At 57.9% G+C, this 26,839-nt stretch overlaps 1 protein-coding gene across 2 annotated transcripts in view; it reads right to left on the reverse strand.

Annotated features, from left to right (window-relative positions):
• SLIT1 (slit guidance ligand 1) overlaps positions 1–26,839 on the reverse strand; it is a 60,157-nt gene that overhangs the window by 2,365 nt on the left and 30,953 nt on the right. For both annotated transcript variants that reach the window (XR_010440732.1, XM_064716260.1), the window contains exons 5-36: positions 14,872–14,943; positions 14,661–14,732; positions 14,185–14,256; positions 13,696–13,859; positions 13,148–13,295; positions 12,581–12,652; positions 12,257–12,328; positions 12,081–12,152; positions 11,815–11,958; positions 11,481–11,644; positions 11,344–11,367; positions 10,756–10,900; positions 10,544–10,618; positions 10,178–10,321; positions 9,775–9,918; positions 9,502–9,668; positions 8,310–8,442; positions 7,350–7,418; positions 6,915–6,986; positions 6,622–6,693; positions 6,275–6,346; positions 4,293–4,456; positions 3,846–3,970; positions 3,557–3,654; positions 2,786–2,925; positions 2,311–2,404; positions 2,000–2,137; positions 1,368–1,605; positions 1,150–1,280; positions 904–1,058; positions 545–833; positions 20–231 (exon numbers count right to left, since the gene is read on the reverse strand). Coding sequence is in view for 1 of the 2 variants with exons in the window: in XM_064716260.1 (XP_064572330.1) it covers positions 20–231; positions 545–833; positions 904–1,058; positions 1,150–1,280; positions 1,368–1,605; positions 2,000–2,137; positions 2,311–2,404; positions 2,786–2,925; positions 3,557–3,654; positions 3,846–3,970; positions 4,293–4,456; positions 6,275–6,346; positions 6,622–6,693; positions 6,915–6,986; positions 7,350–7,418; positions 8,310–8,442; positions 9,502–9,668; positions 9,775–9,918; positions 10,178–10,321; positions 10,544–10,618; positions 10,756–10,900; positions 11,344–11,367; positions 11,481–11,644; positions 11,815–11,958; positions 12,081–12,152; positions 12,257–12,328; positions 12,581–12,652; positions 13,148–13,295; positions 13,696–13,859; positions 14,185–14,256; positions 14,661–14,732; positions 14,872–14,943 (3,953 nt within the window). In the remaining variant the exon portion in view is untranslated. The remainder of the gene's footprint in view (positions 1–19; positions 232–544; positions 834–903; positions 1,059–1,149; positions 1,281–1,367; positions 1,606–1,999; positions 2,138–2,310; positions 2,405–2,785; positions 2,926–3,556; positions 3,655–3,845; positions 3,971–4,292; positions 4,457–6,274; positions 6,347–6,621; positions 6,694–6,914; positions 6,987–7,349; positions 7,419–8,309; positions 8,443–9,501; positions 9,669–9,774; positions 9,919–10,177; positions 10,322–10,543; positions 10,619–10,755; positions 10,901–11,343; positions 11,368–11,480; positions 11,645–11,814; positions 11,959–12,080; positions 12,153–12,256; positions 12,329–12,580; positions 12,653–13,147; positions 13,296–13,695; positions 13,860–14,184; positions 14,257–14,660; positions 14,733–14,871; positions 14,944–26,839) is intronic.

Genomic DNA, 26,839 nt, shown 5'->3' on the forward strand with positions numbered 1-26,839 from the left:
CCCCCTCCTCAGCACCTACCTTGGTCACAGAGGGTTCCGGTGTAGCCGTCGTGGCACTCGCAGGTGGGCTGGCCGGCTGGCGTGAGGTGGCAGTGGCCATGGACACAGGGCTGGTGGCGGCAGGGGTCGGGTGGCTCGGCAGGCTGGTTGCAGAGCGCGCCCTGGTAGCCCTCATGGCACTGGCAGCTGTAGGAGAGGGCATCAAGGGGCAGGCACGCTCCGTGCACACACCTGTGGGCATACACTGCTGTCAGGACCTGCTGGTGTGCCACCAGCATGCACAGCCCACCAGCACTGAGCACGGCCTGGCTCTGCACCAGCGCTGTACTGCGACTGGTACGGCACCACCTGGTACAGGACAGCCACCACGGCACAGTACAGCTGTGGCTCTGGCATGGCACCAGCACAGAACAGCCTGGCACAACTCAGTGCTAGTGGCACGGCAGGGCAGAGTCACGACAGGGCACCACTATGATGGCACAAGACTGGCACCAGGAAGCAGCCACAGGGCAGGGTGGGCAGGCAGTGGGGTAAGGGCACTCACTTGTGCCCCTGGCAGGGCCCGCCGCGGGGCTGGTCGCAGTGGGGCCCGTCCCAGCCCGGCTCGCAGTGGCACACGGGGCCCTGGGCGCCCGAGGGCTGGCAGATGCCGTGCAGGCAGTAGAGCTTGCGGCAGGGCTCGCAGCCCGGCACCACCCCCGGCGTCATCCGCGTCTTGGTGAAGTCCTGCAGCTCGTTGTTGATGTAGAGGTTGCGGATGCATCCGTGGAAGCTGGTGCCATTGAGGAGCTGCCAGAGGCGGAAGGCAGCCGAGTTGACATCCACAGGCATTCCTGGGGAGAGCAGGACCATCAGCGCACCCCGATGCCCCCCATGCCCTCCATCACCCAGTCCCTGTCCTACCTCCTACGTAGAGAGGAGCCTCACTGTTCAGCGTGTAGTGCTTGCCCGAGTTGTCCATGGTCATGGGGCTGCCACCATCGATGGACAGGTTCACCATCTGGTCAAAGGTCACCAGCTCCACGGTGTGGAACTGCCCGTCGTTGATGGTCTCAGCACTGGCAGGGATGGCTGGGTCACCGAGGATGCCCCCAGGCCAAAGCAATGGGGGTGAACATTCCCAGTGAGTGGAGAAGGGGTGCCAGGTACCTGTAGATGGCTGAGCTGGGGTGGGTGCCAGGGTCATAGCTGACCCTCACATGGCCCTGGTACAGTTCCACAGCCATGTGGTCGCTGTCACCATTGTACAGCAGGATGCCATTGCCTTCAGCCGTGGAGACCTGCCAGAGAGAGAGGTGGGAGCCCACATCCCTGGGGCAGACCCCCACTGCCACCCCTCAATGCCCCCATGCCCCCCTAGCCCTCACCTGAAGGGTGATATTGGCCCGTGGCCAGTCTTGCAGGTCGGTGAACTGCAGGTACGTGTCACGGTCCACAAAGTTGACGCTCAGCAGCTTCTCACATTTGGGGCCACCAAAGCCAGGCAGGCACTGGCACAGGGCACGGGCACCCCGCTCCACACACGGGGCCCCGTTCTGGCATTCAGCTCGCTCACAGAGGCCAGGCTGGCCAGCGGTGTGGGGCGGCATCTCGCAGAGCTGGCCACTGTGGGGCCGAGGTGCTGCTTGGCTGGGGGCTGGGAAACAGCCCTACACCCTGCCCAATGCCCCACAGGGCTCTGACAGCATGCCCCTGATCTGGGGTCCCTGGGGAGACTCTCCCAGACACTGGCATCAGAGGGATGCCTGGATGCTGAAGTGTGCCTGGGGTCCCTCCTCAATGATGCTGGTTCCCCCCAACCTCCACCCACAGAGACACACACTCCCAGCCTCACTCCTTCCTCTCACACTGAGGATGGATGGATGGATGGATGGATGGATGGATGGATGGATGGATGGATGGATGGATGGATGGACTTGGTATCCAGGACTTGTCCCTTCTGCACAGTGGCAATAACCATCCCCAGTACCCCAGGTGTCCCAGGTGTTCCTGGTGGTACCTGTAGCCCTCGGTGCAGAGGCAGGAGTAGCCATTCACCTCATCCAGGCAGCGGGCGTTGTTCTGGCACCGGTGGTCCTGGCAGTCGTCGAAGTCCTCGCTGCAGTTGCTCCCCACATAGCCGGGTGCACACTCACACCTGGGGCAGGCAGGGGGCTCGAGGCTGCCCCTTCCTTCCCCCTTGCACCAATGGGTGCCTGCTCCTCCCCTTGTAACCCCTCTTCTCCATGCCTTCTCACTGCAGTCCCCAAAAAGCAAAGCTGCCCACCCCCAGCCAGCCAGAAAAAGTGGTTTGGAGAGGAGGGGGCTCACCTGGGCCCCTGGCTGGTGGAGATGCAGGTGGAGTCATGCTGGCAGGGGTTGAGCTCGTCTGAGCAGAAATTGGGTGGCTGCTCACAGAATTCCCCTGCAAGGCAGAAGAGGGGCTGCCCAGCAGCTCCAGGACCAGAGGAGCAGCCCCAGTGCCCACAGGGCAAAGGGGACCCCTGGGGGACTCAGCTCAAGACAGGGAGCTGCCAAGCCCACAGCTTTCACCCATGGGCACAGGGTCCTCCTCCCCTGGAGGCAGCTCCTGCCTGAGCCAGGCACTGAGGGCATCCCAGGGTGTGGGGGTTCAGCTGGGTGTACCCAAACTCAGGACAGCTGAGCCCAGCCAGAGCCCATGGTGATGGGCATTGAGGCAGCAGGCAGAGGAGCTATTCAGCCCTCATGGGTGGGTAGAATCACTGGGCACATTCCCATGCCAGGTCTGTGCCATGTGGGGATGGCTAGCCCCCATTCCAGGTACCTGTGTAGTGGGCAGGACAAAGGCAGGTGTAGTTGGTGGCACTGGGCACACAAGAGCCCCCATTCTCGCAGCTGTGCTCCTTGCAGGGGTCACTGGTGGTGTGGCAGCTCGGGCCCTCGAAGCCCACTGGGCACAGGCACCTGCCACGGGGACAGGGCAGTGTCAAGGAGGAAAATTAAACAGAACATTTTGGGTGGCTGCCCCAAAACGACCAGCACAGGACCTGGCAAAGAGCTGGGTTTGGTGTCCTCCTGTCAAACACTGGGCACAGGGGTGGGTGGCAGCACAGCCTGCCCGAGGATGCTGTGTTGCCACGACAACAGGCTGAGAGGCCTCTCAGCACAGGGAGGGGCTGCACAGCCCAGCTCCTCACCCCCAGCCTGCCAACTATTTTCAGCTCCTAATTGCAGCCTGATTCCCAGAATGGCCTAAAGCATTCAGAGCAGTGAGGGTTGTGTGAGGGTAAGGCAGCCCCACAGGCAGCAGCAGTGACTCCAGGACCACAGCAACCAGTCCCAAACCCCTCTACCTCCCCCTGCCTTCTGTGGTGATGGTACCCTCCTCTCCCCCACTGACCTCCACCTTGCAGCCTTCTGGGCTGGGAGGCATGGGAAAGAGCTGGAGCTCCCATGCAAATGCAATATCCCAGCTACATGCCCAAGGGAGCACGCAGGAGGCAAAGGAATTATCAGAACTTCTCTGCATGGGAGGCCAGGGTCCCATGCTACTGCCCAAACACCCAGCTTACATGGGTTCCTGTCCAGCACTCACCTGAACCCAGCTCCTTCCCCCTCCTGAGGCTGGCAGGTCCCCCCGTTGGCGCAGGGGTTGGAGGAGCAGCCACCAAGTGGCACCTCACAGTCACGGCCCTGGGGAAGGAGGGAAAGGTGGGAGCGAGGAGGTGCCACAGCAGCTGCCCAGCTCTGCCCATCCTGCTCAGCAGGGTGCTGTGGCACACAGGGAGGGTAGGTGGGCCTACAGGGGCATGGCAGAGGCCCTGCTCCCCTGCTCTCTGCAGGGACACGTCCCCCTGCACTGGGGACCCCTGGGAGCAGGGTACCTTGTAGCCAGTGGGACAGGTGCAGCGGTAGGAGCCAAGGGGGTCGTTGTGGCAGGTGCCCTGGTTCTGACAGGGGCTGGAGAGGCAGGGGTTGCACTTGGCCTGGACGCTCAGGGCAGGTGGGCCTGCAGGAGGGGAGGCACAGAGATGACCATCAGTGTGAGGAGTGATCAGAATGTGTCCTTTTGTGGGCACCAGTGGCGGGGCAGAGCCTCTGGTGTTGCTGGGAGCAGAGCCTGTCCAAGGGTCTTTGCACCCGGCAATGGGACAGCCACAGGTTTGCTCAGTCACCAGGGAAGTGCCACCAGTCAGGTAAGAGGATGGAAACAACCTGGTCCCCCTCCTCCACAAGGCAACTCAACAGATGAAATCCTGGAGCCACCCAGACTCACAAAGCATTGCTCTGCCCGTGGGAGGGTATGGAGAGACAGCGTGGGCACCTCTCACCTTGGCACTCAAATTTCTTGGCAGGGGTGGTGAGCAGCAGCTTCCCTTCCATGTCGGGGGGCCCAGCGCAGCGGGCGATGCCTGGCTCCTTGTAGCCCGTCTTGACCCAGCTGGAGAGCCAGCGCAGGTGGCAGCTGCAGTACAGGGGGTTGGCCCCGATGGCTCTGCACGAGGAGAGGGGCAAAATTGCACCTGCTGCCACACAGAGGGAACTGGGCACAACTCTGTCACTTGGCCAGGATGCCACATGACTGGCAAACCAGCACTCCTCCATTTCTGGACCCACCAGCAGTGCTGCCCACAATGCTGGACTGGGACACACACAGCCCCACAATGCTGGACTGGGACACACACACAGCCCACAATGCTGTCCAGTTAGAGCACCCTGCTGCCAGACCCACTGCCCATGCAGTGCTCCATGCTCGGCCCGCGGGCTCTCCTCCATTGGCCACGCTTGCACACTTATTCACACTCTTCACACTCACACTCCTGCACACTACTCACACTCACGCACACTCACTCACACTCTTGCACACTTATTCACACTCTTGCACACTCACTCACACCCACTCACACTCTTGCACACTACTCACACTCACTCCCACGCACTCTTGCACACTACTCACACACACTCTTGCACACTATGCACACTCTTGCACACTCTCACACCCCCACTCACACTCTTGCACACTCACGCACACTCCTCACACTAACTCTCACTCTTGCACACTACTCACACGCTTGGCATTCTTGGCAGACATTCTTGGCAGCCCCTCTCCAGTACACAGGCAAAGCTGCCTGGGGCCAGCAAACTGCAAAGGACCCTGAGGCCATGCAGAAACAACAGAGCCTGCATGGGAGCTGCAGGGCCAGCCTGGGCTCTGCTGCACAAGCCTGCAGGACAGAGACACAGGAGTGGGCTGGTGGGAATGAGCCACAGCTTGTGCAGACAGCACTGGGGGGAAGCAAGGAATTGCTCTGGGAGAGGAAAATAAGGATGGAGGGTTGCTCTGCTCCACAGCAGAAAAGGGTACAGAAGCAGTGGATGATGTGGCAGGTGGAGGGCCTGGATGCCTCTTTGAACCCTCCTTGACTGCAAAGGCCAGCAGTGATGGAGAGCCAGTGTGATAAACCCATGTGAAAAAGAAGGAGATGGCACCAGAGGTGAGGCATTAGGGACAGCAGATCTGCTGGGGCTGATGAACCTGCTCCTACAGCACCCACAGCACTGGCTGTGACACAGCTCAGCCAGTGGGAACTGGCAGTGCCAGCTGTCTGCAGTGAAGGCAGCACAGCCAAGGGAAATTGGAGCAGAGCAAGCAGTTTTGGTCCCCAAAAAACAAGGAGGCTACGACTGGGTATCAAAATGCTCTTTGCAGACTGAAGGAATAGCCTGAGATGCCCAGGATGCCAGGAGCAGGCAGCTGGGAAGAGCTTAGTTAGGAGACAGGCAGGGAACTAAAAAGACACTGTGAGCAAAATTAAACCCTGGCCCTGGGTGGTGGGTACAGGGCAGTGCAGGCCCACTCAAAGAGAGGCTGAAACACCACCACTGGCAGGAGGATACTCGGTGACAGACTGGGGGCTGTTGTGGAGAAGTGCACTGCCAGAAGGCTAACACCTCACTGCTGTGTGTCAGAGCAGCCCCTGCCAACCCACAGCTGTGACACCACTTTGCATAGTTTACCTACATCCTGGGGGACCCCAGAGATCTAGTGGGTTGGGGAAGGACCCCACAACACATCCACCTAAGACCACAGGGACATCCCAGCAGCACTGGGAGACTCAGCTGCACACCTGGATCTGAGCATGGGCAGCAGGTGACAGCGCTATCCAATAAATCATGTTGCAGGTACCAGCCCAGAGAAGAGGGGAGAAGGCAGCTCATCCCTCAGGGAAGCCAAGCTCAGCCCTGTACTTTTTAAAGGTTTGTGGAGCCTGCATCCAGCCCCGAGCCCTGAGGAGTGGGAGGAGATACTCACAGGTGGGACAGGGAGGTGACATCTGCAAAGATGCCCTCGGGGAGGCTGGAAATGTCGTTGCCATGGAGAGACCTGCAGAGAACAGAAGGTCCTGCAATGCCCAGGGCTCCAAGGTGGGCAGCAAGGACTGCGGCCCCATCCCACAGGTCCAGCTGTGGGTGGCAGAACTGAACCCCACCACACTGTCACTGGTGCAAATGCACCATCTGCTCTGAGAGCAGACGAACCTTCCTGTGCTCCCCCTGCCCACCTGCATGCACCCAGCTCCAGGTGGGCACAGGGGACACAGGGACATGGGCAGCAGCAGGGAAGGGCCCTGCAGGGCTGTACTTAGGGCAGGTACTTACAGCAGCCGCAGGGAGCGGAGGCCCTCGAAGGCCAGCGGAGGGATGCACTGCAGGGAGTTGTAGCTGAGGATCCTGGGGGGAAACAGGGAGCACAGCAGTGTGTGGTGTAAGAAACCCTCCCTGGGCTACACACTGTCCCTGCTGAGCTCCATCTCAAAGCACAGCATCACCCAGGCAGAGGGTGAAGGAGACCCGGGTGTCCCCTGCACCCCCAGTCTTCAGGGTCCCCTAGAATAGCCCACACAGCTCAGCTGGGCAGCAGCCCCATGTGGCACTGCAGGGACCTCACTTACAGGGTGGTGAGCTGGCTCATGTTGGTGAAGGAGGAGTTGCTCAGGGAGCTGATCTTGTTGTTGCTCAGATCACTGCAAAACAGAAACCCCAGGGCTTGGAGCCAGCAGGGCTCTGCCCCCTCTTACTGCTCCCCAGCCTGCTCAGCTGCAATGGGGTGCAAACAGCAGCAGGGTTGTCACACAGGGTGATGGCAGAAATGCCACTTGTCCCCTCTCTGGTCCATGCCTGGCACCAGGGGGTGAACAGCCAGAGGCTGAGCATTGCTGCCAGTCAGTTGTGTTCCAGAGCAGAGGGGGCACACAGAGAGATGTCAGGGGTCCCCACACACTGCCAGACCCCTCCTCAGGATCACACACCATGGAGGCAGCCCTGCCCTCACCCACAAGTTCCAGCAGTGCCTCTAGCTGCCTGGGCTCCTGCTCCTGGCTACTTACACAAGCTGCAGGTACTTGAAGGTGGAGAGCTGCCCCGGGACCTGAGTGAACTGGTTTCCATCCAGGTAGCTGTAAGGGAGAACAAAAGCACCACGGGGTGACTGAGAAGCAGGAGATCCCTCCCTCTTCCCCCTCTTTCTCCTGTGCACCACCATGGACTTCAGGCTGCAAGAAGCATCTCCAGCATCACCTCCCTCCTGCACCCAGGGCCCAAGGGGCTCTCAAGGGACTCCTGGGCTGGCAGGGGAGCTGTGTGTGAGTGCAGGAGCACACCTGGGTTTGCAGGCATGTCCCTGGGGACACTCTCCAGCAGCCCACGTGTGCCAGCACAGCCAGTGCTGCGTTTACACATGCAATGGGAGCGTGGGAGGCTGTAACGCTCCCAAGGCATGCGTGAGAACGTGAGAGATGGAGCGGGATGCAGAGAGAGGAGGAGTGTGCGAGACAGTGGAGGGGGCTGCGGGGGTGCTGTGCATATACATGTGTGCCCAAACAGTGCCTGCACGCCCTGCACACAGGACTTGCTGCCATCCCTCATCTCACATGGGGACAGAGCCCCTTTCACAGCAGTGGGCATCACGGAGCCTGCACATCCAGCTCTGGCATGCACATCTGGGCTTTGCATGGGGACCACAGCTGCAGCGGGGGGTTGTCCCTCACTGTCCCCTCCCAAGGGCCAAAGACAAGGGTCTCAGCTGCTGGGTGACAACACCTCTTGCACAATACCCTTGATTGCTCCAAATCATCAGAGAAACTCTTGCTGAGCCACTTGCTGGTGTTGGGGCTGGACAGGATACCTTGGATCGGTGGGGTCCTACCCCCACTACCAGGCCAGGATGAGGGTGTGAGGAGGAGCCCAGGAGTCTCTGCCCTGCAACCCCACAGCAGAAGCCCCCCACCCAGAGCTGTAACGTTGATGGAGGGCTAGAGGGAGAGCTTGGGTATTTGCCCACTACTCACAGCTCTGTGACATTCTTGGGGATCCCCTTGGGCAGGGCCTTGAGATGCTTGTTGCTGCAGCGGACAACCGTGTCGAGGCAGGTGCATTCCTGTGGGCACTGTGGCCGGGGGATGCAGGTGGTCTCCTCCTTACCTACACCAAGCATGGAAAGCCACCAAGTCACCAGGGTCCAGCCCTTGGGTATTGTGTGAGGCTAGATTCAAAGCCTTGTGCCAGCCTAGGATGGCTCCTCTCCCATGCCAACCATCCTCCCCTGCCCCCAAAGCAGGGTGTTGCAGGCAATATCAGTCAGGAATTAGCAGTGCAGGAATTGCTTCTGCACCCAGAAATCACCTGCCCTACTGGTGTGGATACAACCGGCCAGCGCAAGGCTGCTCTGATTTTCACCATTTTCATGCAAAATGCAGTCACAGGAACAACACAGATAACGGCACAGAAGAAGGGGCCTAGCCCTTCAAATCCTCCTGAAACAAGCTCCTTCACCCATCTCCAGACACAGGTTAGATGGAGCCTATGCTGAGCAGCCAGAGCAGCTGGCATTGCTCCCCTTCCCTGCCATGATGCTGGAATCCTTCGGGAAAGGCAGTGCTGGGACAACCGTATGCTATCTTGCACTGCTAGGAAAGGCGCAGGATGCAACCCTTCAGTCTTTGACGGGGTGGAGGAGGGAAAGCAGAAGAAAGGATGGTTTGTTTGTAAATATTTTCCAGAGGGCTCAAAAGCTGCTCTAAATTTAAAAAAAATATCTAAAAAGAGGTTTTTCTCCCCACGCACACTCCCTGTCTGCTCCATCTGCCCACTGCCAGCTCCGGTGCATGTGCAAGGCTGAGAAGGGAAGGAGCAGGATGAATCCCACTGGGCTTTGCCTACACCTCTGCTCCTGTCAGCACCCAGGGCACAGCGTTTGCCAGCACATATATGACCCACCTATATATAAAAGCCCCAGGGTGTAGTGGGTGCAAACTCCTTTTTTGGCTTCAGAGTGGATATTTGAGTGCCCAAGGGCTGAGTACCAGGAAGGGAAACTTTTGTATCATTAGGGGAGGGCATTCATGGGGCCCCCTGAGTGACTGCCTTGCCACAGGCACATCCAGGCAGCAAGGATGGTGCTGGAACAAGGAGCACAGTGTCATCCTGGGAGGAGCAACCTCATCTCCCCTTATCCTTGCCACTGCAGGGCCCATGAGTTACCTTCCTCACACCTGAAGTCAGGGAAAGCCACATCCTGGAGCGGGATCTGCCGGAGGAAGTCAGGGTTTTGGCACCGAGGGTTCCCTGTCACGATCTTCCTCTTGCGCAGCCAGTCCCCCAGCCAGGCCAGCTGGCAGTTGCAGTTGAAGGGGTTGGCGAGCAGGTTCCTGCACACGGGAGAGAGCACAAGGGCAGCACCTGAACAAGCACCAGGCAAGGGCACCTGCAGCAAGGTGCACAGGCTGGGGGCATCCCCCGGGGCCCAGGACATACAGTGTGGAGAGGGACTGCAGCGTGTCAAAGGCGCCCGGCGCAATTGTGCTGATCTGGTTGTCGTACAGGGAGAGCAGGCGGACGTTGCGCAGCCCTGTGAAGCTGTCATTGTGGATGCAGCTGATGCGGTTGTTCCTCAGCATCCTGCAAAGGGAAGAGAACAAGGGCACCTACAACACGGGCAGGCACCACGGGGGAAACCCACCTTAGCAGTGCTCAGGCTGTGCCCACCTCAGTGCTGGGCAGCAGAATGAGCCTGAGCAAGTCCCTGAGCAGCAAAAACCTGCCCCACCCAGCACTGGATGCAACCAGCTGGTGGGCAAGGCATCCTGGGTTGGCCCTGCAAGGAAGCAAGGAGTAAGGACGTCCCCATTTGGGTGGTCATGGAGGAGAAGGAACTCACAGTGTCCTCAGCCCGTCCAGGCCCCTGAACATGCCGCTGCGCACAGACTCCAGCTGGTTGACAGTGAGGTGCAGCTCATTGACAGAGGATGCCCCCTCAAATGCCCCATCCTCGATCTCTGACACCTTGTTGTTGCTGAGGTTTCTGTGAAGAGGGAAAAGCAGGCTGGAATGAGGGCTCTGTCTTGACCTCATCCTGAACTCTGCCTCCCCCAGATCCCACTAAGCACCCCATGATTCCTTCAGAGGACCCTCAGGCTGGGACATGCCCTCCATCTCACACCCCAGTCTGCCCTGGCATCAGGACCCCCATGTGCCTTCCCAGCCCTCGGCACTCCTGACATGGCTGTACCTGCCCAATACTCACATTTTCTTCAGATGTGGGAGTTTCTTGAAAATGCCAGTGGCCTCCAGGATGGAGATCTCATTGTTGTTCAGGCGCCTGGAGTGGGCAGCAGGGACAAGAGCTCAGGAGAAGCCTGCAAAGTACTTGGTACAGCCCAAACCCTGAGCCAAATCCCAGTGCCAGCAAGGTGCCTACTGCAGGAAGGAAAGCAGAGTGAGAGAGGAGACTCTTACAGCTCAGCTGTGGACTGTGGGATGCGATCTGGGATCTTGGTGAGTTTCAGGTTGGAGCACTCGACCACACCAGATTCACAGCGGCATTTTGGGGGGCAGATCACATCACTGTTGCATTCACTGTTCAGGTGGTAATCCTCTGTCCCTGTGTGATGGTGAAGGCAGTGTGGGCTCCCACAGGCAGAGGCACAGGGGACTGCACTTCTCTCCTCTCCCTCTGATCCTCCCACATCCCCACTGGTCTCATTTTCCTCCCTAGCTCCCCTCATTCCAGCCCTTGTGCACATACTAGTTTTCTCCATGACCAAAGCAGCTTACCTACAAGGATATTTTTCCTGGGTATACAGGGCACTGCTCTGCCCACCACCCTCCTCCAAACAAAACTGGACCCTGGGGACACCTCTGTGCCCATCCAGGTAATGGCAGGATGGGAGATGCCACAACACATCCCAGTACCCAGCATGTGGGAAGTGAAGAGTGGTTCTGCTGGGCCAGACCACGGGGCTCTGGCACAACATCCCCGCAGGCAATGTGGCTGACAGGGCACCATGCACACACAATGCACATGTGTGCGGCTCCTCTCCTCACCTGGGATGAAATACTGCTCCTTGGCTGCGGGAAAAAAAAGCACATCAGCTCTCTGAGCACACAGGCACCAGGCTGGGACAGGGCTGGGGACAGCTGTGCCACAGGACCCCTGTGACAGGGCTGGGGACAGCTCTCACCCGAGCAGCGGAACTTCTTGCTCTTGATCTGGCCAATGCGCTTGTTGGCCAAGCGCCGGGGGCTGGCACAGCGGGCTCCACTGGTCTCCACAGGGTTGGCACGCAGGAAATCTGCCAGCCACTTCAGGTTGCAGTCACAGATGAAAGGGTTCTGGGCCAGGTGCCTGTGCCAGGGACAGCGGGTGACACACCGCCAGGGCAGCGGGTGACACACCGCCAGGGACAGTGGGTGACACACCGCCAGGGCAGCGGGTGATCAGCAGCTCCAGCCCTGGAGATGCTTTTCCCCCAGAGGCTCTCCTGCCCAGGCATGGGAGCTGGAGTGGACACTCACAGAGTCTGGATGGCCCGCAAGGAGGTGAACGTGCCTTTGGCCAGGCTCTGGATCTTGTTGTCATACAGTGAGAGCAGTGAGAGGTTCTGCAGATCCTGGAAGGCATCTGCCCGTACACAGTTGATCTTGTTGGCATTTAGAAGCCTGGCAGGGAGGGAGGGATGTGAGTCTGGGGATACCCCTTCACTGCACCATGGGTGCTAGGGACCTCAGTCCTGCTTCCCTCTGTCCCTGAAAAGCATCCCCCACAGCCATTGGTGCCTTACAGAAGCTGCAGGGCAAAAAGTCCTCCAAAGACACCCTTAGGGAGGTCCGTGATCTTGTTGCCATACAGCACCCTGGGAAAGAAAGGCTGGTGTGAGAGAGATGAGGGAGTGGTGTGGGCCATGGTTAAGGGGTACAGCATCCACCCCATCCCACCCACACCAGTGTAGGCACTTACAGGGAGTTCAGTGAGCGCAGCCCCTGGAAGGCGTCAGGGGCGATCTCCGAGATCTGGTTGTTGCTCAGGTCTCTGAAACCCAAAGGGAGAAGGTGGCCTGGTCCCCTCTTCTCTTGTCCCATGTCCTCATCCTTCTGCTAGTTCCAGGGGACCACCCCCAAGACCCAATATACAGAGCTGGGGTTATCCAAGACCCCCTCCCAGTGCTGCCATATGAGGCACCCATGTCACAGCAGCTGCCCCATGTCTGTCAGCTCTCAGAAGTGGCCAGCAGGGTGAAGGGTGCTGGGGTTCAGGGTGAGCTGGCAGAGGCTGCACACTTACATCCTCCGCAGCTTCTTGTAGGGTGAGAAGGCTCCTGGGGGGATGGACTTGATGCCGTTGAGTTCCAGGCGTCTGCAAAGAGAATAGGGGGAGGTGAGGGCTCTAGGGCTTGCCAAACTCCGGAACCCCACCAACAGAGGTGGGCCTGCAGGACCCCTAAGGCTGCAGTAAGTTACCCCACAGGAGCAGAAATATTCTGCCCAGAGACAACTTGCATCCTGTGGCTGGGGCTTTCTCCATCAGGGAAAGGTGCCATGGGTGGGGGAACCATGGTGGCTGGGGTGGAGGAAGCACCGCTCTTCCCAAGCACCTCTGGTTTGGGGGTGCCTGCTGCCTCCCACATGCTTTGTGCACTGTCCCAGCAGGGGCTCTGCACCATAATTGGATTCCTCTAAGGAGATTATTTCTCTATTTACATTTTTAATGCAGATAAATCCAGGGCTAAATCTGGGCCTAGTGAGAGAAGGGCAAGGAAGGCCTGCTGCCTACAGAGTGACTGAGCAGCTCCTGTGTTCCCAGTGCCTTGAGCCACCCATAGCCTGGTGGTGATGGTGTGGCCATACTCACATCTCTGTCATGGTCTCGGGCAGGTTGGCGGGGATGGCCGTCAGCCCCTTGCCCCGGCAGTCCACAATGCCATTGCTGCAAGTGCACATGGCTGGGCAGGAGCCAGAGGACAAGCTGCAGAGCTGGGCATGTGCTGAGTCCGTTTGTCCTGCCAAGGAAGCAGCCAGCATTGGAATTGCAAAGGGCTGAGCCAGGGCAGTATGTGGCAGCAGCCTGAAGAAGGGACCCTGGTGACAGCTCAGCATGCAGGGACAGTTCATGGCACCCTTGAGTGGGTAGATAAGATCTTGGTGCACCCCAATCCCTTGCAAAAGCTCCAAAGGCACAGATTGATGTACTGTCACACGGATAGGGTGGCACTGTCCCCATACTGTCCCCACACCAAGGACTGTGCTGACCTGAGATGAACCCGCAGCATGCGTTCTGAGGCTCTGAGCTGGGCACATGCACATGGCAGGGAGTGAAGATAGGCTGCATTGGTGGCACAAGCTTTGTCCCCCTGGCCCATGTCCCTGCCCTGGCACCCACCAGCTCCTCTGCCCCCTCACCAGAGCAGCTGAACTCATTCTTTTGGATCTCAGCCACGTTGAGGCCGCGAAGCTGGGCGGGAGCAGCACACTGGGTGAAGAGCCCGATGGTGGGGCGCTGGCGCAGCCACTGGGAGAGCCAGGCCAGGTGGCAGTCACAGAAGAGATGGTTGGAGTGCAGGCGGCTGCAGGAGGATGGATGGAGCTGTCAGCAGACACAGGACAGCTCCTGCCCACCCCTCTGCCCTCTGAGTGCCCCAGCCTGGCTCATCCCAAAGGCTGGGTGATATCTCAGAGGGAGATACAGAGGGGCTGAAGAGCATCTGTGACAGCTGCCGAGGCCACCTTGCTGGGCAGTACTTGGGGATGCTCTGCAGGGGCGTCCCCTCGGTTCCCTCACCATGGTGGGAACCGCCAGCACGTGGGCCACCAGCACCAGCAGCAGAGCTGGGGACATCCCACTCTAGCCTAGGAGGCCACTCCCACCACCACCACGGCCCTGGCACTCACAACGTCCGCAGCTTGGGCATGTGGTTGAAGCTGGACACAGGAATTGAAGTGATATTGTTGTTATTCAGGGTCCTGCAGGAAGACAAAGAAGGGCAAACAGGCAAAGAAGGTCAGAGCAGACAAGCTGTAAATAGGCACGTGAGATGGTCTAGGTGGCGCTAATCCCTTGGAGCAACCTAGCACAGGGTGAATGGATGGGGACAGCCCAAACCCCCAGCAGGACTTGCTGTCCTTTCCAGGCTTCTCCTCTCCACAGCCAGTGGCACCCAGGTGCCCCTCAGGGGCAGGATCAAGCCCTGGAGCACAGCTGTGCAGCAGCTGTACCACAACCCTGGTCAGCCCCTGCTCATGCCCAGGGAGAGATGGCATGCTGGGGATGTCCCTGCAGCACCTCAGTGAGGGGGGACACTCAAGAACACCCTCATCCTGCATGGGGCTGCAGTCTGGAGGCTCCAGCCTTGTCCCCAGTCACTTACAGGACCTCCAGCCCCCGCAGGGCACGGAAAGCCCCATCTTCGATGCAGCTGATCTGGTTCTTGTCCAGTTGCCTGCAGGAGAAAGGGTAAAAAGGGAGAATTGTTGGGACAGCCCAGGCAGAGTGCAATCAGTGCTCCTGATCACTCCTGCTGCCTGCTGCCACTGGATCTGACCCCAGACTCCCTCTTGCCCAACACTGCCAGGACTCACAGGTTCTTGAGGTCGGTGGCCCCACGGAATGCTTTTCTGGGGATGGCCTGGATGAAGTTCTCACTCAGGTCCCTGCAGAAGAAAGAGGCAGAAAGGCGAATGGGCAGTGCCTGCAAAGTGTGATGTCCTGTGGGAGCAGTGCATGCACAGGCAGGGACATGCCCCAGCACTCAAGTGATCCCTTGGGGACTCTGACAAACTAATTTGGCTTCAGGTCCTTGGCTGACCACTGTTCTGCTGGCTGTCCTGAGGCAAGTCTCACTCCATCTATGGTGGCTCAAAGTGACTGGGGCTCCCTGGGCACTGCAGTCTCTGGCTCTGACAAGCAGAGCTGACTGGCACAGCTCCGGGGAAAACCCTCCATACTTAAATGCTCTCTGACTGCTATAATTACAGGTCCCTGCTGATTAACTGGTAATTACACTTAGTGGCTCCAGGAGGCATTCCCATGGAGCCTGACCTGCACTTCAGAGGGCACAAATAATCGGGTCATTATTTACTTCATCACTGCAGGGTACTGTCTGTGTAATCACCTGCTCTGTAATGCCAGTGCATGCCAAGCCAGCAAGAGCTCTGTGTTGCAGGGCTGGCAGCAGGTCAGATCCCCTATCATGCCTGGGCTGGCTTTTAAAGACTATGAAGACCACAAATCTCACTGCAAGCAGATTCTGGGTGGACTGACTCAGCTGTGGGAAGACCTGATTGTTTTATTTATTCTCCATGGCTCCCAAACAGACACTATTCCCTCTCCCACACTAATAGTCAGCAGCTCCTCCGAAATTGGCTGGCAACTGCATTGCCTGCTCCCATCCTGGGGTGCCAGCACAGTCCTGCTCCAGCCACCCCTGGGGCAGGAGGTCAAATTCTCATCTCCTTCCTGGCAGAAGTAAACTGAGGCACAACACAACATTTTCCCTATGCAAGTCCATGGATGAATGAGGAGGAGGACCAGGGTATCCCACACAGATTAAATGTGCCCAGAATTACACAGGCCACACAGACACCCCCACCCCAGCCCCAAGAGGTGGTTTAGGGTGTCCATAGATGTCAGCACTTCACACATAGTGCTCACCAGCTCTGCTTCAACATAACAAAGCCGGTTTGCTCTTGATACCCCACACCTGGACTGGGTCAGGATGGAGGCACAGCATCCACGTTCCTCCACATGCCCTCATTTCCTCCAAAAAGTGGGCTCCACAAATGGGCACAAGCTGCTTGCAAAACACCAGGAGGTCGCCAAACTGGGACTTCACCCCAGCTGAAAGCTTCACTAACACAATGAGAAAATGTCCCCAGAGGGAAGCACCAGCATTACTTGCACAGCTGCATCAGGAAAAGGAAAACAAAAGGACAGTGGGCTTGCCTAGCCCTCCAGTGGGATGCCTGACCACCAAGGAGATGCTGTACAGTCCAGTGTGATGCACCAGCCCCCGTCCTCTGCGCAGTTTGTGCATCATTCTGGGTAAATCCTGGGAAACCAAACCCGGCTGGCAAAGCATCATTGCCGGGGCAGTGGAAGGGAGATGTCCGCCAGGAACTGCCCAGGCTTCTGGAGGACGAGCCCAGCTCCTGTGCGAGCAGCAGGCGCAGTTTCGCAGCACCCCGCGAGGCGGCACTGCCAGGCTGCCCTGCTGTTCGCGCCGCCTGCCCTGACTGCGCCGGCTATTCCACAACTCCGCCCACGGGGGATCAAGGTCCCTCACCCTCTCCAAAGGGAAAGGACCAGACACCTGCAGCAGCCTCCAATTGCCCAGCACTCTTTCAAATACAAATATCTTCTCCTCATACTATGTTGGAGATGTGATGAGCCTGGGGACCCCCAGGAATTGCACTGATCTTTCAGAAAAAGACAGCGTTGCACCAATTCCTCTTTTCTCTTTTAGCTCCCACAAGGAATCCCTTAGAAAACTCTTAGGAAAAGGTAACAACTTTTTTACATGGCCAGACAGTGATAGGGGGAACAGTTTTAAACTAAAAGAGCAGAGTTTTAAATTAGATGTAAGGAAGAAATTTTTTACTGTGAGGATAGTGAGCCACTGGAACAGGTTGTCCAAAGAACTTGTGGATACCCCATCCCTGGAAGTGTTCAAGGCTAGGCTGGATGGGGCACTGAGCAACCTTATCCAGCGAGTGCCATCCCTGCCCATGGCCAAGGGTTTGAACTAGATGATCTGAAGTTCTCTTCCAACCCAAACCATACTATGATTCTATGAACCCTCCAGGCACGGTTCATCACTCTTTCTAGCAAAGCACTCAGTGCACCGCATTCCTTCTTGGCAGCTGCCTGTCCTCCGGCATTCAACCCTCACAGAGGTGAGCACCACACCTCAGTGCTCTGCACCCCTCTCCCACCTCTGGCACTGCCCACCCAGGCAGGTCCTGTGTGCGATTTGTTTGGTTCCCCCATGGAAAGCTCACTCTCATTTCTCTGCTTGGAGCACATGGGAGTCCCAGTGCACCCAGGGAGCAAACCCAAGCGTCTGTCTCCAAGCTGCTCACTTGCAGCTTGTGAGGGAAATGCTGCTAGAAGGTTGCAACTGACTTTGCGAGGCTTCTCCCCTTCACAGCTTTTTGTGACAGTCCCCGATGAAGTGCTGCCGTGGGGGGTACGGAAGCCAAGAGGGACAGACGCTGGATGGGAGGGTTTCAGCAAGGCCCTGGCATGGGCGTAGATTACATTGCACAATGACACAGCTGACGACACCAGGACAAACACATGCTTTGCCTGTGGAATCCTCGGGCCCCGGCGTTGGAACAAGGCATGGCCCCTTCCCTCCTGGTGTTTCATAGCTCCCAGCTATGTTTGCTTTACACTTTGGCGCAGAAGAAACAGCAGATGGCACGGCTTCTCCTCGCCCTGCCGTGCCGCTCGCAGCACCCGCGGCGGCTGCATCAGTGCCACCTCATGCCCTGCCGATTACAAGAGTGTCACTGCCATGGCACGTGGAGTGCCAGCTTGCAGCACTGACCACGGGCACTGGCAGGTCTGACAGCCCCACTGGGAACCAGCTGATGGACGGGCACAGGCAGAGGATGAGGAGTTGTGACAGTCACCCTCACTGCCTCTTCTGGTTTCACTTCCAGGTATTGTCCTCAAGCTCCAAGTTTAAAAGTTCCTGGCTGTTGAATCCAGGCATTTACCAAACAGCCAGCCCATTCACAGTGCTTGTCCTTGCACAGCACAAGGTACAGAGAGCTCTGGTAGTCCCAGGGGTGCAAAGGGAAAGTATAACAGGGAGTGAGGAGGTGATGGAGGACACCTCTGTCACTACACTCACCTCCCAAATGGATTTCTGACCCAGCAGATGCCTGTACAACAGCAGCAGCCAGCTCCAACCCACAGCTGTGTGATGGCAAGAAGGCAGGCACCCACTTTTCTTCCAAGTCCCCCTGGCCTCATGGTCAGACCATATCCGCACAAGTGCTCCCTGGCCAGGCAGTGAGAGGGAGGGCGGTGGTCAGGGATCGCGATTTCAGGAGCTTCCCTGCTCAGATCTTACACCCGGCTGCTCTGTCCCATTGTGTGTGTGACGGCTGTCGGATACTCGCGGTCTCCCTAGCGAGGCAGGAGGTGTCCCGGCGCTGCCTCCCCTGGCAGCCAGAGCCGCATGGCACCGCCGCGGTTCCCGGGGAGCTTCGGCGAGCAGCCAGGCGCGGACGCGGCCCCGCGGGGCTGGCAGGGCCTCGGCGGCGGGAGCCAACCCCCCAGCGCGACGCCCTGCCCGGCGCTTAGCGGGGCGCCCGAGCAAAACTGTTCGACATGGCTTCCCAGTGGGGAGCCCACTCAGGCAAACAAACCCCGGCAGCCTTAATCTCCCCGGCAAGAGCCCGGCGGGCCGCAGGGCGGGCGAGAGGGAGGGGGCCGCAGCGGGGCTGCGCCGGCCGGGCAAGGAGGCCGGAGCTATTACCACGCTCTCATTCTTTTGGCTAATCCTGACTTCACACTTTAACCTGATTGAGCCTTGTTTGGCGAGCCGGCTTCTTGCGCGCCGTGTGAGGGGATTAGGGCCGGACGCAGCGGGGCGGTAATTGCTTCCCAGCGGCGCTGGCCCCGCGTCCGCCGGGCCCCCCGCTGCCAAGAGCGCCGGGGCGGCCTGGCAGCCTCCGGCGAGGCGCGGCCCTCGCCAGGCGGCCCGGCTTGGCAGCGCCGCGGGGCTGGCTCCGCCGCTGGCGCTCAGGTCCAGCCTGCCCGGTGTCAGCCTTGTCCGGGCCAAGGCTGCAGCCCGTGTCATGTCCCAGGCACAAAGGCGAGAGCTGCGGGCCACGCTGTGCCAGGTGAGTGACATTCCACCCTGGCAGTGCCCGCATGCCGACTCCAGGGGGCTGCTCCTCTCTTTACCTTGTTTCCTCCCCAGCATCCATGCTGGAAACTCATTATGAGGGCTTCAGCCTCTGCCAGCCCACAGCTCCCACAATGTAAATGCACGACACTGCGTGCCCCTGGCTCACACGCCAGACACTGCTGCAGCAGCTCCGCTCCACCAGTGCTGACACCAATCACTGCGGGCACCAGCTCAGCCACAGCAACCATCCACCAAGCCTCGAGCAGACAAGGCAACCAAAGCCACCAGCCCTGCAGAGCATCGTGTTTTATGCTGGGACAAGTGCTCCCGGGATCCCTGCCTCACCTCAGTGGTGCCGTGCCAGAGGCAGCTGTTCCAGAGCACAAACAGCATTTCCCCAGCAAGGACTGTGGCACCAGCAGCTATTAAGTAACCCCGTGTTGTCTCAGCTCACTCTGCACATGCTGTCTGTACCAGCACAGCCTGTCCAGGGCAGAGGGATGAGCAGAGACAGGGCAGACAGCTGTTCACACCACCACCTTCTCTGCCTGACAGGTGACAAGGGGTGAGCTGAAGGGACAGTAAGACTCCTGTGTTACAAAAAATCAATAGACTAATCAGCACTTGCATTAGTAGGAATGGCCCAGAGTCTCCCAGGGGTTCTGAACTCCTGTTGCCACTCCAGGGCAGGAGCTGCTGCACCCACTGCTTGTGTCAGCATCAGCACCTGCAGCCCTGTGCTGGGGAAAGTGTCACCCACATGTCCACAATCCCACATGTGGCTACACAGTTCACTTGAGGTGATGCATACAAGTCCCCAGCACTTTAAAGACCCAGTGCCCAAGGAGGGGTGTTCCTCAGGGAGTTGCTTGCTGGAGATGGGAGCTGCCACCCCTCCTCTGCATTAGCAGAGTGCCAGGGCAACAAGGCAGAATTTTGTCCGCTGTGTCACCTGCCCCCAGCATTATGTCACACTTTGATTTTTAATGGGCTCCACTGGCCCAGCTGCTGGCACCACTCCATCCTGGCCAAGGGAGATGGACAGACCTCCCAGTGCCCGCAGCCCACTGTGACCCCAGTGTCCCCAAGGTCACAGCCTGTGTGCTACCTGCCACTGCCGTTGCTGCCTGCCACCCACTGCAACGCCAGCCCTGGGGCTGAGGGCATTTGCACAGGACAAGGTGGGATGGCAGATGCTGATGCATGGCTACAAAGAAGCCAAGGTGTAGTGTGGTGGGCTCAGCGTGAGCCGGTGCCACTCCGGAGAAACATGGTGGGGTTTCTGGAAAAGGCTCTTTGGCAGGGGGCAGAAGGCGAAATGGGAGGAACGGGACAGGGCACAAAGCAGCATGGTGTGGGGGAAAGGAACATTATTTACTGCTTTTCACAATGCTAGAACAAGGGACGATCAACACAATCACAAAGGCCAGATTAAAATCACAGCTAAGAGTGAATCCTCCAAATTAGAAGTCCGTGCATCTCTCAGCCACAGCCAGCTCAAAAGGGAAATTAATAGAAGCCAAGTGCAGAGATGCACCTGCCAAGCCTTGCTGTGGCAAGAACACCTGCAGGTGGATGCTCAGGAGCTGACTCCTGCTACCAGGAGACCAGCTGAGCACATCTCTGGTAGCATACCCTGCCCAATGCAGGCTGCATGGACAATGGCCCCGCCACTGCTCTGCTGGTGGGGACTGTCACCCACCAGGAGTCACTTCTATCACCCTGTTTTAGCAGCAGGCAGAGATGCCCAGCCCCTCTGCTCTCCAGGGCAGTATGGGGATATCAGCCTGGGGTCAGGGCAATGCTGGAATGCCCAGCCAGGGCACGGTACCAGGATCCCGGCTCCAATCTCTGCCTGTCACTCCTGTCACTGCCCCTCCCGGGAGAGGGAGACAGTGAGCTGAAGTGGGGGAGGGAGGCGCTGCTCCTACAGGGGTTCAAGGGGGAACAGCTGTTTGCTTGAGCAGCATCCCAGGCTGGGCGGGGTGGCACAGCCCTCCCCGCTGGCAGCCGGAGTGGAGCGGCTCATCAGGCAGCCCCAGCCGCCAACAATTACGTGCTGAGTAAATCGATGGGATATAATTGGACTATTAAGATCTCATTATCCTCCAAGCTCTGGTTGCCACAGCCCGCAGCGAGCTGGGGGAGACTGCAACCTGCAGCCACAGAAACTGCCTCTTGACACACACAGCTTTGATGGGCACTGGGAAAGGGTGCATGGAGGAGGGACAGCAGGGACAAGGATGCTGGCAGCAACCAAATCCAGCACAGGAGATATCTCTGTGGCACAGCAAAGCACTGTGCAGAGGCAAGGTGGTGTCCCTACAGGGGTTCGTTCTAGAGATTAAGACAACCAGCAATTCTTCTAATTACCACACCAGCCTTAAAGCTGCCACTGACCTCTCCTGCCCTGTGTTCTCATTGCTCCTCAGTGAGATGGGCAGTTTGGCCTCTGCATGCCCTTATGTGCATATCTCTACCCCATTCCTGCTGGAAAGCAGGGCTCATGTCCCCACCTGCAAGACACAGGATGCCTATGCTCTGAATCACACAGGCTGCCCGGCCCTGAGTGTCCCTTTCCCTGTGCAAGGGCTGTGTACCCACATCATCACCTGCTCACACTCCACCTGTGTTGGCAGATATGATTCCAGGCCATGGGACAGTCCTCCCAAAGGGACCAGCATCCTCAGCATCTCCTGGCACCAGGTCATATCCACTGTGGTTCAAGTGAAAATAAATAATCACTTCTCTTAGGAGAGCTGACCCAATCCCACCTGAGGCTTCTTGTAATATTTCTTTTCTTCTCATTTTCTCAGCACCAGTGAAAGTAATGCATCAGAGCTCCTCCTTGCCAAGCCTTATATATAAGGACAAAATCCTTTGCTGCAGCAAGGCAAAACACAACTTGACACCACTATGTGCTGAGTGTCTCAGACCTCAGTGACACAAGCCCTATCAACAAATTCTGCCTGTCCGCTGTGTCCCCACAGTAGAGTGTAAAAGTGAACAGAGCAGGGAGCAATGCTTCATGCATACTACCCTGCCTTCCCCAGGCTTCCCAAAGTGCCGTGCTGACCCCAGGCGCTGGCCCTGTTTTTCTCCCTCCCAGGAGATGCAGATGCTTCCAAAAACATTAAAGCTGGAGAGGTTTGTTGCTTAGACAGACGAGCAGAGCATGTGTAAAAGCCAACATATGCTCATGGCAACAGTTAGTGAGAGGAGTCCCAGCCCCAGTGTGGTGGTATTGATTTAACAAAACATTTCAGGGTGTGCATAAATCTCAGTGGCTTCAAAGGGACACTGCTGACCATGCCACGACCCACTGATACCAGCAATTGACTCTGGCTAATATCACCCAAGGGTGCCACCATGGTGTCAGTGTGTGCTGAGGGGACACCCCGGGGATGCTGAGGCGTGTGGGTCCATGCACTATGGGTAACACCAGCATTGGGGAATTTGGGGACAGTGCAATGTCCCCAGCGAGTGGGAGGGCACTTGTAGGAGCCAGGTTTTGCTGAGCAGCTCTGCCAGGGCAGCGCCTGGGCAGTGGCTCCGGTCCAGCCCCAGCAAGGATCGGCTCCTGCGTGGGCTGAGCTGCAGTGCCAGAGCTGCGGCCTCGGCCTCTGTGGGAAGGGGGATGCTATGGGAACAAGGGGAGCTGGCCAAGGAAAAGAGGGAGGGTGGGAGGGAGGGGGAATAAAGCATCTGCTGCGCACCCTGGAGCCTCTTCAGAGATTGAAACAAGTTAAAAGCAGCAGCTTTAATGGAAACACAAGTGAAATAACAAGCTGCAAACCCTGCGTGCCTGTCACCGCCCCCTCCCCACAGTGTCCCTTTGTTCCTGCAACCTCGTTATCGGCAGGAAGGGGAGCTAACACGAGGCTAAGGCATCGCCATCAGCTCCCCCGCATCCCAAAGTGCCTTGAGAGAGGCACAGCTCCTTCTGTGTCCAGCGCCCTGTGGTCTGGCAGAGCCCTGGGTAAGCAGAGGAGTCTCCTGCAACCCACCTGTGGGAGCAGCCAGCCTGTCATTTCCTGCAAAAGGACCTGCTCTGTGGCTGACACATGACCCCTGTTCTCACTGTCTGCTGGGTGAGGGCTCATTCTCTCCACAAGTATCTGGCTGGACACTGAGTGTTAAAACTGCACCTCTCATGCTCACAGCCCCTGTGTCCCACTGCCACTGGGACCCAAGGCACCCAGCCTCTGGCTCCATTGCTGCACAGCCTCCTGCTTCTCTGCATCCCTGCTTCTCATCACTTCCAAGTCCTCTTAGCCCTGATGTTCAGCAAATCTTTTCTCCTCCCTCTTTTCATGTTTTTGCTTCTGTCTTACCCTCTAGTAGTGGGAAATCCCTGCATGAACCTTCCACCAAAGCATGTTTTTCCAGCTACCACACTACCCTCCAGTCTGTGCACCTGCCTGCTTCACATCTGCATACCTCAGCTCATTTCAAGCACGTTCCCCACACACTACAAATAAAAGGCACAGAGATGCCCCTTTCCCCAGGGCTGCACACCAGGCCCCCAACACTGCAGAGGGAAACTGCTGCCCAGAGCACAGGATCTCAGCACTCACAGACCCACATGTTCCAGGATGACCAGCAAATCAGAGTAGCTCAGCAGCTCCAGAGCCTGGGACAGAGTGAGCTGGGGGTGGTGCAGGGGTTTGCTAGACCATGTGTGGTTCTACCTCCAGCAGACAGCAGTGTGCCACAGCAAGACCTTCCCGTGTAGCTCTGTGACAGTTAGGACAAGGTCAGTCCCCCCTCACCCCATCACGACCCCATGCATGGCTGTGCCATGCCCTGAAAAGTGCCAGGCTCCAGCCCTGCCTGCCATGCACCTTACATCCTGCAGCATGCAGCGTGTGCTCCCTGCCTGGCAGCTCACACCCGAGAAGATACCCCAAACTCCATGCTGCAACACTCATCCAAGGTGTAAATGAAAAAGCAAATAGCTCTTCTGGCGAGCTAGCCCTGAGCCCTGTGGGGAGTTGGCTGCAGCTCTGGTTAGCAGGCTCATCCCCTGCGTTTGCAGCACTGCAAAGCCCAGAGCTAATTGACTCCCAGGCTCTGAGGCTTTTAATTGCTAATAAGTGTGAAGCCAGCCCTGCCAGCCCTCCTGGATTCCTCCGAGGTGTGAATGAGGCTGAGCCAAGCTGAGAATTGCATCCCGGCTGTCCCAGATCTGTCCCAGATCTTGGTGAGCCAAGAAGTGATGCTGTGGATCTGTGATGCTGCTCCTCAGCTTTACAGGTCCTGGGACATCAACTGGCCCCAGCTTTAAGAAGAGCTAAAGCAAACTCCCTATGGCCTAGAGGATGTTCTGAAACTGAGGCTGAACCTTGCAAGACAGCTGGAGAACTTGGCGAGATGCCCTGACATGACTAAGTGTCCTTCACACTCCTCATGTTTGGCCCTAGCACTCAGACAGGTAAAACTCTTATGTCTCATAGCCTGGGGCTTCCTGAAAGCTCTTGGGGGAGGCTGGCAGTGGGAGGAGAAGTGGGAGATGCATTGCAGGATGAAAGGCAGCCAGGAAGGAGCCAGTGGGACATCTCAAACCGTGCCCAACAGCTGGTAAAAGAGATGTGATTTTACACAGGGCTAGGAGGAAACAGCCAGGATAGGAGAAGGAAAGGCAGATGGAAAACAGCAGAGGGAATGTGGGGCTGCAAGAGCACCCGAGCATGGGAATCAAGCACAGGGACACACAGGGAAAACCCAACAGGAAGATAAAGAGACTCCACCTCGTGTGACACACATCAAAGCCAAGATAAGAACTGCTGAAGGCAGGCAGCAAAGCCCTGCCAGGCCCAAGCTGGGACTGCCCTTGCCCCAGTAACAACTGCTCTTGGGAGGGGTTTGGGAGAACAGCACCCAGTCATGGCCATGCCACAGGGGAGTGAGAGCTGCATCCCAGCCCACAAGGCTTCCCTCCCCAGAGCTGCTCTTTGAAGAGCCCCTGGCACAAAACCACACCACAGGTCTGGGGAAGCCTCTGCCTGCAAGTAGTGAGTGCAGCTGCAGCTCCCACCATGGACCTGCCTGTGCTGTGGATCAACAGCCCCTCCTTGTTTTGGAGAGGCAGAAATTAGTTGCTGGAGCCACTGGGGGTGCTCCTCCCTTTCCCCGACCCATGCATGTGTGGAGCTTGGAGAAGCATCAGGCCCAACAGCAGCGCCCAACCAAAAGGCACAAACTGAAAAGTGCTGGTCCTGAGTCTGTGGGCACTTAGGGGACTCACACAGATCTTCAATTTCTGTATTGAAGTTCAAGTGATGGAGCAGCCCCACAGTCCTTTCCAAAACTGCCCTGAGGTTAATTATCTTTGGGGTTAACAATGCACCTCCTTTGTTCCAAGTGCATCTGACTCACAGTGGGGAAACAGCTCTGTAACCACAAGAGCCCATGGCTGACTCTGCCCTGTGGATGTGCCTTAATAGCTGGGGACTGTGTTACCTGCATGTCCACACCTCCTGCCACAGCCTGACTGAGCTCAAGAGCAGCCAGGATTGCAGAGGGGAACTCCACAGAGGGGAGAGTGAGGACGTTGCTGGGGAAGAGGGGATGGGACCCTTCACCCTGGCTGGCTTGGGGGGCTGCTCCTCACAGCTCCAGCAGAGGTGCTGGCCAGGGCTGGAGCTGCCAGGGTTACAACCAGCCTCCAGCATGGCTGCTCAGGTGGCCTGGCACTGCTGGCACAGCTGCAGCTCATGCTCTAGGACCTGGGGAGAGGAGCTGCTGAGGCTGATTACCCCTGCCAGAGCAGGCCTGGCAGGTTTATTTTTAACACTTCTGATTGAAGCTGGTTTCCTGCTGACATTTACACTCCTTCATCATTATCGGCTCCCCGGCTCCCAACCGCCAGGATAAAAAGGAGAATGAAATCTCCGGAACAGTGGTGTCCTGACTGCAAACCCACAGAGGGGGAAAGACCCAGACTAGTGCAGCTGGGCAGATACCAGCCCCCTTGGAGGGAGGTGGGTGCCTGTCTCTCAGTGGGGGCATTGCAGACTGGGATCCCGCCACCAAATGCAGCAGGAGCCATCTCAGGGCAGCAATATGAGTCATCATCACTGGCATGAGTGTGGCATGGCAGCATGGCTGTGCTGCAGATGCACCTTTGGGTGCTGGTGTCCCTAGAGACAGGCACGCTCCTGGAAGTGCCCCAGTGGCTGGCTCCAGGTGCAGCAGGAGCCATGGCTGCTGGCTGGGCCTGCAGAAGGCTGAGGTGCCAATCCTGTTTGCATGCCCGTGCCATGAGCTCCCAGCAGTGGATAAAGGGACTCATGAAGACACACAGGGCTTGGACCCCCAGTGGTCCTCTGTGATGGGACAGTCAAGCAGAAGCTGTGCAGCACAACCTGACCTTATCCTCCTTCCTATGCTGCTGTGGGAAGGCCAGCAATGCAATGCAGAGCCAGTAGTGGGGCTCCCAGCATGGCCAGAGCACTCAGATCTGAAAAGCTCCTTTTTTCCCTATGCAACAGTCAAATTCCAACACGTGCTGTCTAAAAATACACTCTAGTCTGCCCAGGACTCTGCCTGCTCTTACATCTCTTGGATGATTCATATTTTGTCAGATTCCAGATCAGTTTTGAGACCAGAAATACCAGGTTTGAGAGACAAGCATGTCACAGGCCCTGCAAGAGGAGGCTGGAGATGTGACCCAGGTGGGAGAT

This window comes from Zonotrichia leucophrys, chromosome 6 (assembly GCF_028769735.1).
Source record: "Zonotrichia leucophrys gambelii isolate GWCS_2022_RI chromosome 6, RI_Zleu_2.0, whole genome shotgun sequence".
Lineage (NCBI taxonomy): Eukaryota > Metazoa > Chordata > Aves > Passeriformes > Passerellidae > Zonotrichia > Zonotrichia leucophrys.